General features: G+C 42.2%; 1 protein-coding gene across 1 annotated transcript; it reads left to right on the top strand.

The window, feature by feature from the left end:
* The first annotated feature begins 1,943 nt into the window (after positions 1 to 1,943).
* WFIKKN2 (WAP, follistatin/kazal, immunoglobulin, kunitz and netrin domain containing 2) lies at positions 1,944 to 4,537 on the top strand. The gene has a single exon (XM_032238991.1). The coding sequence runs from the start codon at positions 2,013 to 2,015 to the stop codon at positions 3,462 to 3,464; it is 1,452 nt and encodes a 483-aa protein (XP_032094882.1). The 5' UTR covers positions 1,944 to 2,012; the 3' UTR covers positions 3,465 to 4,537.
* The last annotated feature ends 4,316 nt before the right edge of the window (positions 4,538 to 8,853 follow it).

Here is an 8,853-nt window from a genome sequence, read left to right as displayed (position 1 = left end):
ATAAGAGGGATCCTTACGTTATCGACTAAGTTTTCGAGATACAATGTTTTAAATATGGCATATTGTAAGGAATGCATTTACTTGTACAATGAAGATGATCATATTGCACTGCTGACTGAAACAAATCATCTGCCTTATAAGGAGTACTAATATTCATGGCACCCACAAGGTGACAGGTTTGGGAGAGAGGGGCAATAAACATTGGATGAGTCATGATGTCGCTGCACAAATAACGCACATGAGGTCATTTGTGGCAAACCACATCATTTGTGTGATTATGTCATTATACATGTAGCATAACTGTGGTTTTTACCTGATGCCTTTGCCAGTATTTTAGTCTTTTGTTGTCCTTTTTTTTTTTTTTTTTGAAAGAGAACAGAAAGTGCTTTTTGGGCTTCCTATGAATTGTTTTTCTCAGCTTCTTCGCTCAGCTTCTTCGCTCTACAGCCAAGGAAAACGTGTAACACGGTTCTATTTCTATTGCTCAGAAACAAGTCCCACCAATTTCAATGGCATTTATTCTTTAGTAAGTGTGTATGGGTGCATATATAAATTTTGGTGAAGTGACTCAACCAATTTATCATAAACACAGAACAATATTTATGCTCGTGATAATCTCCCTTTATCTCCCAAGTAAGTATTCAAGTGTTTCTCTGCCTGTTCTAGAATGCAGCCACCAGCCATCTCTTAAAAATCAAATCAGTATTACAAGAAGTTTTGTGTGTGACTAAAAAACAGACAAAATGGTCATCAATTAGTTCCATTTGCCATTTCGGTGTAATTGCATGTCATCTAGCTCTAATGATCAGTGAGATTCAGGCAAAGAAATTATTAAGATTGTTGTAGTTCTTTTTGCACCCATTAGGGGCAAAACATCAATGTAAATTGCACATAGGAGCTTTCTCCATCCACACCAGCCATGTTGCCCTGACTGTCTTTCTCTGATACATCCCCCCATAAGGCTGCCTTTATCTCTTCTGCAATCTAGCAGGAGGATAGGCTTGAGCTGCCCTTGGCTACAGCAACAATAAATGTGCATTTGTTATCTTAATCTGATGCCATCTAAGGGAGGCCTCATGGGGTGTAAATCTGTCTTTGACACCCATGGAGGGAAGTCAAGTGATTGTTGTGGTGTCTGGGAATGGAGACAATAGAGGGTAGGATAGAGATGAGCCATGGGGACAGCCAATGTCATGGTGGTATTGCTTCCTGCTAGCTCTAGGGTTGATGGAGATCTCTGTAAAGAAGAAAGAGACATAACCATTCCTGCCTTCTACCTCTTCACACATAGAAGTTCCTGTACTGCCTTCTGCCAGTGGTGGGTTTCAATTTATCTTACTACCAGTTTGCACCCATGCGCACGACGCTTGTGTGCATGCGCAAAAGCGTCCAGGTGGGTGGGCAGATCCTCCCACTGCCGCCACTACCGGTTCGCCCAATCTGGCTCGAACTGGCTGAAACCTACTTCTGCTTCTGTCCATAAGCTAGAACAGTGTTTCCCAACTTTAACAACTTTAAGCGCCTGGACTTTAACTCCCAGAATACCTCAACCAGTATGGGGAAATCTGGGCGTTGAGATACAGACTTCTTAAAATTGCAAGGTTGAGAGACACCTGGAATAGAGCTTCCTGGGCCACTGAATATATGCACTTTGATTTGTGATGGTCTAACTCCAAAGAATAAAAAGCCTGGGCTATCTGTTCCAGACATCCCTTGGGGAATTTTAACAAACCATTCTAAAGCACATATATTGCCATTCTTGGCCATCTGATATTTTGAAATAAAAGTTGCCCTTTAAAATGTGATGGCCATACTGGCAAAAGTTGGGTGATGTTGATCTTTCACAAAAGTGAGATCTCTGACATTAACAGAGTTACTGACTTGATGAGGATCCTTATTTACCCACACAAGCACTTTATCGCATCTGTTTCCTTTTACCTTAGGAGTGTGAGACGTTCGAGAAATGTTGCCCTAACGTTTGTGGAACACGGAGTTGTGTTGCAGCCCGGTACATGGACGTGAGAGGGAAGAAAGGACCTGTCGGGATGCCCAAAGAAGCCACGTGTGACCGATTCATGTGCATCCAGCAAGGTTCAGAATGTGATATCTGGGATGGGCAGCCTGTCTGCAAATGCAAAGACAGGTGTGAAAAGGAGCCAAGTTTTACCTGTGCGTCTGATGGGCTCACCTATTACAACAAGTGCTACATGGATGCAGAAGCCTGTACCAAAGGCATCACCCTCAATGTGGTGACTTGTCGCTATCATCTCACCTGGCCAAACACCAGCCCTGTTCCAGCAGAGACTACAGCTCCACCCACCACCGCTTACTTGGAGACTACCATCACAGACATCCTCGCCCCTGTTTTAGTCAACAACCCAACCCATCAGTCGGCCTACGTTGGAGAGACGGTAAGCTTTCTTTGTGATGTCACTGGTCGGCCTAAACCAGAAATCACATGGGAGAAGGAGACTGAGAATAAGGAGAAAGTAATTATGAGGCCTAACCACGTCCAAGGAAATATCGTTGTCACCAATATTGCCCAGCTGGTAATCTATAACACGCAACTACAAGATGCAGGGATTTACACCTGCACAGCCAAAAACCTTGGCGGTGCTTTAAGGGTTGATTTTCCATTGTCGGTCCTCCAAGGAGAAGCTACTTCTCCCGAATCGGTGCAGAATAAAACTCACTTTCCAACCAACGAGTGCCTGAAGCAACCCGACAGTGAAGACTGCGGAGAAGAGCAAACCAGATGGTATTATGATGCAAAGAAAAACAACTGCTTTACTTTCATTTACGGGAACTGCAATAGCAATCGCAATCATTTTGAGACCTACGAGAGCTGTATGTTGACATGCATGAATGGCCCCGTCAACATCTGCAACTTGCCGGCCCTGCAAGGCCACTGTAAAGCCTACGCGCCCCGGTGGGCCTACAACGGCTTGACGAAACAATGCCAGTCTTTCATTTACGGAGGTTGCGGAGGCAACGAGAATAATTTTGAAAGCCGAGAGGCCTGCGAGGAATCGTGTCCTTTCCCTCTGGATAGGCTCTGTAAAGTTTGCAAGGCTTGCAAACCCCGGCAAAAGCTGGTGACCAGCTTCTGCAAAAGCGATTTTGTGATCCTCGGCCGTGTCATGGAGCTGACAGAGGACCAGGATTCTGGCCATGCCCTGGTGATGGTGGAGGAGATTCTGAAGGATGAGAAAATGGGGCTCCAGTTCCTGGGAAGGGAGCCTTTGGAAATCACCTTGTTAAACATGAACTGGAGCTGTCCGTGCCCCAACATTACAGCAACGGAAGGCCAGCTCATCATCATGGGGGAGGTCTACAATGGAATGGCTGTTTTACAGCCGGATAGTTTTGTTGGGGCCTCAAGTGTCCGACGCGTTCGAAAACTTCGTGAGGTCATCCACAAGAAAACCTGTGAGCTATTAAAAGAGTTCTTAGGACTGCACTAATGCCCTGAGAGTAGGCTTTCCAACATTTGTGCATGATATAGTGCTAACAAACTATAGGTTTGCCCTGAAAACCCCTTGTGTAACTCTCGTTTACTGATATATGTTATGTATTACATATGAAAGAATGAAAGGCATGTAGCAGAGAGGCAGTTGTCTTTTTGACAAGTATTTTAAAATAGAAGTAAACAGCAATTAATCTTTAGTTTTCGATTTATCTATCGCTCTAGAAATGCCATCTGGTGTTTATCGCTTGCTAACAATGTGATTTTCATCATATAAAAAATCAATTTGTCCAGAGCTTAAACATGCAAAAACTCTTACCCTAATAGCTCTTGTTTGTAATATGGAGATCTTTGTGAAAAGCATCTGAAATGCATCCCACTCTTCAGTATATTGCAAAAGAATACGTAAATTATTGCCTATAATCACGATAATTATAGCCATTACACCAATCCATTGCTGCATCTGTTCGAACAGGAAATGATTTTGAGGCAGGGAGTTCATCTTTAATAGACATTTTTATAGCAGATTTTTATATGGTGTACCCATCTAGTCACATTCCAAATGATTCATTCTATCAGATGTGAACTTGGAAGCAAAACCACACATTATGACCTCACTGCACTTTCCTACCCAAATAAAACATTGTGCACCACATTAAGTATTAAACATTTTTCATTGCACCGAGGAGCAGCGTGGGTTTCTCAGTTCCCCAAAGCCCTTCCAACCTCTGCTAAGTTGAGATTTTTTTGGGTGTGTGTGTGTGCTATTTTTAGCTGGGAATTAAGGAAAACTATGGTGTAAGCTTCAAGTAGTCTTAACACTTTTCAAACCACGAAGGCTCTTTCTATAAAAATCCAGAATAAAATAGAAAATAACATTTTGCATCCTCAGCCCTGTCATTGAACTTCTCCAGTTCTTTCCTTTCTATTCTGCTTTCTACAGGTACTGCAATGCCCACTTGCTCGTCTTATTGACAATTGTTAAGTCTTGGGTATTATGTGACAGGTAGCTATCTGCTCAAATACTAAAGTCCCAGAGCACTTTAACTTCTTCATTTTCTATTATTTTGTCTATTTTTTTGGTCCCATTATTTCATGCTTATTTCTTGCAGATATTCCAATGCAGCATTGTTGCTACTTTGTCATGCTGTTGTTTGTAGTCAGTCTGTGTGATCTTCTTGCAGCAGCTGAATAGTGGTCTATTATTGTTTCTTTGGCTTCTTTGCCAAGGTGGTGTTTGCTTTCTGTTGCTGTCTTCTCAACTCTGGCTTCTTATGCATTTGTTTTTAAGACTTGATCTTGTGCGGCCAGAATTAGCTTTATTGTCTCTTGTCACATCTTGTTAACGGTTTTGCCTGTTAAGTTTGTTTTTGTATACTGGTCATGTAATACTTTGCCTTGCCATGTCTCCTTTCTGTTCTTCATTTGGTCTTTCTTGTAAGTCAGTGTGATCTCTTCAGTATTCAGTGCATCTATCTCACTGTCCTTCAGATATTCTTCCAATGACCTTTTTCCTTTTTCAACTGGTATAGTTGCTACATTCCATGCCCACCTATGCTCCTTGGTTAAAACAAAAGTCTATCAATGTTGCTATGTCAATGAAGGACATGATTCATTATCATTATTTTTCTAGTTTTCCTATCCAGGGCTTCTAATTCTGCTTGAACCCATTTCATTATTCCACTATATTTCTAATGACCGAAATTGCCCAAGTGTTAATTGCCTTGATATTTCCTCCACTAAGTTTGGACTTTATCATCTTCCTTAGCCTCATAATATATTCATTTCTAGCCTTCTTCTTAATTTCCATGTACTTAATTTGTCAGCTTGAAGGATGCTCAAGTAGTGATCTTCTTCATCCAGACTTGTGATGTTACTTCCATAGGGCATCTTGATTCTTTCAGTTTTCATTATTTTTCCCTTATCATTATCAGGTAGATTTTGCAAGATCTTAACTAATCTTCAATTTCACTTCCTTGTTAAAATGCTTGGCAATGAATAGGTATAGACCAGTCAGATATTTCAACCAAAAATAATGCAGTTCTTCTTCATCTAATGCTGACCAATTCTTGATCTTCCTTGCCCTTTTCTCCACAATTTCTGCTATTATAACAAGTTCTTTCATTTCAGCTTCTTTTTTTATTCTTATCCACCTTCTCTAGCTAAACTATGTTCTTGTGGCATTTCTTTGGGGTATCCATAGCTGTGACCAAAGTGCACTTTTCCCCCTTGTCAGTTGTTGGTTCATTGTACTGACTCCAGTGATGGATTGGTAGAAACATTTCTGATTCAACTGAAATTGAAGGTAATGTGCAGTTGAACTTCATATCTGCTTTTCTTTTTGGCTGTAACTGTTATTTGCTGCATTATTTATTTCCATTGCTTCTTTAACCTTTCTTGTTTCTAGGTTATATTTCTTGATCAGGTATTTTTGTCATTATTCTTCAGTCTTTTTTATTTTATCTATTCTAGCTTATTTGCTTCTAATCTTAGCATGCTGATCTTATTTTCCAGCCTGATTTTCCATGTTGGTGGTGCATCCTTTGACATTTTTGTTGGTTTTGCATCCAAAGTATTCAGTTATAAATGCAGCCATGCTGTACATTCGTTGGTTTGTTTCTTGCAGTGAGCTGGTGTTTGTATTTGATATTATGGAATTGGCATCTTTTAATACTTGTGCTTGCTGTTTCTTTGGAACAAGTTTCAATGCAGACAACCTTATTTGGTTATTTTTGTGCTGCTCCAAAGGCTCATTGGTTCTTTATTTCACTTCATCTTTTAAAATTATAGTGCTTTGTTATTTCTGAGGACAAGGCAGAGGAGAGGATATCTGGTTTGGGAATGAAAACAATTCAATTGCTATGCTGGCTTCCTCTACTGCTGGATGTTGTTGTTTGATGGTATTAAAGATATCACTGGAGGATGTAAGATGTTCCAAATAAAGCTGCCTCTTGCAATTCACTAATGGTGATTCCCCCTTGCCCCCCCCCCCCCACAAATACCAATGGTATTCAAGTGGTAATCCAGAAGTTTGGGGATTGTACCTATTATTATTGGTACAATCTTTGTTTTCGTTTGCCACAGTCATTCAACTTATATTTGCAGGTCTTTCTTTGCATTTTGTGATTTTCTCCAGTTCTTTCTCTTCTATTCTGCTGTTTCCAGCTATTGCAATATCCACTGTTGCAAAACATTTTGGTTTTTCTTATCAACAATTGTTATGTCTGGGATGCTATTATTTATTCATTGAAGAGCACTTGAGTGCTGAGTTTTGAAAACAATGATTAATCTCATTGTTGGACACAGCATGTTTATTGGCATTTACATGTTTTATTTTCCAAATAAAGTCATTACTGAGATCAAGACCCAGTAGGGTGGATGCAGTGCAGGGAGAGAGAATAGAAAGTCAGTTGCAGCTGTTGTTCTTGTTGAAGACCAGTCGGGGGGACCTTTTCTTCATTCGTTGTTTTCGGCATCACTGGAAGGGCCTGGCAACTTAGATTTTAGTCCCATTCCCAGCAAATTTCTTTTTTCCTGTCTTCATGGCACAATTTTGGCAGCCTCATCCTGCTCTTCTGCAATTCCAGAAACACCATCCAGATGCCCAATTCAGAAGATAGTGAAGTGAGGCACTGTTATTGCAGCTGGATTTTCCATACTCAGGCCTAAGATGGGTGGTTGCTGTGAAGGACAGCTATCAACCAGACCACGATTCCAAGGTTGCATTAGAATGATCCTTGCGACGGGCAATAGCTCTTGCCTTTTCTTATCTTTATTTCAGGGACACAGATTCATTGTTGTAAGCCAAGACTGAAATTTGCCAGAAAGCACATTTTGGAATGATGGACAGGATCTTCCTTCCCCCTGATTGGAATTGCATGTTAGTCAAGCAGAGGCACAGTCCTAAGCAATTACTCTGATACCTCTTCCCAACTGGCTGTTCTCTATCTCAGTTTCGATGCTTTTAGTTATTAAAAAGCTTTGCTTTCAGGCTAGCAAGCTGGTAGAGTTGACCTATCCGACACTGTCTGATCTGATGAGGGTCAAGCTTTTAGCATGAGTACACGGCTAAGCGCCTTTCCTCCTCTTTGCAAATGACCATAGCACAGATGTGCCTTGATGTTGTTTTGCTTTGTTTTCCCTGATAGATCCCCGTGACATTGCCTTGATCTTGTCCTCATCTTCTGAGCAGGGCAGCCTTAAGTCACCCTTGGCCTTTAGCTGGGATGCTGTCAAAAGAGGGTTTTCCCTGAAGCCAAGAATGCCCAGGGACAGTTGCAAAGAGCGAATGCATTTTGCCACCAATTCTATCAGAGGAGAAGTCAAACAAGAGCAACTGGGTACTTCTTGACCATTTCATGCCGAAGCAGAGGTTTCTTCTTCTCTGGTTCCTGGATGGTCTCCTCTGCCATTAAGCTCTTCAACTTTCCCACCTACCCCCCACCCCGCTTCACTTCCAGTCCCAGCCTCCCCTTCCAACACCTCAGTCATGAGGCCACTGTGAGGTGCCCTCCTGGCTCAATCAGCTGTGCTCTGAAGAAAAACCAAGCTGTGGGGCAGAGAGTTCCATGCAGAGGGAAAGCACAGCCAGGCTTGGCTAGTTTGTTCAGTGTGGCTACTAGCAGAAGTGGTGTTGCTGGGAAAGAGGAGGAGAAAAGGGATATGATAAGCATGAAAGAGGGAAAGAGTTTGAGATGGAAGGAAGGAGGGAGGGAGGGAGGGAGGGAGGGAGGGAGGGAGGGAGGGAAGGAAGGAAGGAAGGAAGGAAGGAAGGAAGGAAGGAAGGAAGAAGAACCCAACAGCGTCAAGCAAGCGGGAAGGTCTGGCTTCCAAACAGGTTTACTACATCCCCCCTGCCCCTTAAATGAAACTAAGTGAAGTTGAGTGAGCTTTCCGCATCTTAGCCATGGGTGAGTGAGACGACTTTGAATGAGGAGAGAACAGAACTTTGTGCAAAGATGAAACTGTGCAATCGTGACGTAATGCTGAGAAGGGGCCCTTTCCTCTCTTTTCTGAGGAGTATTTTTATGCTTTGCATGTTAATAGTTAGTGTGTGTGTGAGGAGGGGAGGAGGAGGAGAGAGACTCAGATCACCTCATAGTCAAGGACACAAAGCACATTGGAGCAAAACTTTCCCGCCCTGTTCCAGCTTCAACTCATCAACTGACATAAAATTCCCTGGTAGCATCTGGAGTAAAATCAGAGGATCAGAGGATAATCCAATCATTTTGCTTCACACAACTTGCAGGGACATCATTGGCACGATGGGTAGGGGTGGGATCGGTTTAACAACTGGTTTTCTGAACACACGCTTTGCGCGCAAACACACCTGAGGTGCGCTGTGCATATGTGCACGCTTTACAGAAAACTCACCTTCTGCGTTACTG

The sequence above is a fragment of the Thamnophis elegans genome, chromosome 2 (genome assembly GCF_009769535.1).
Source record: "Thamnophis elegans isolate rThaEle1 chromosome 2, rThaEle1.pri, whole genome shotgun sequence".
NCBI lineage: Eukaryota > Metazoa > Chordata > Lepidosauria > Squamata > Colubridae > Thamnophis > Thamnophis elegans.
The sequence above is the reverse complement of the archived record's forward strand: the minus strand, read 5'-3'. Positions and strand labels throughout refer to the sequence as shown.

What these genes read in the sequence shown, in the direction of transcription:
- WFIKKN2 (XM_032238991.1), top strand. Translation starts at nt 2,013, where the DNA reads ATGGACGTGAGAGGGAAGAAAGGACCTGTCGGGATGCCCAAAGAAGCC.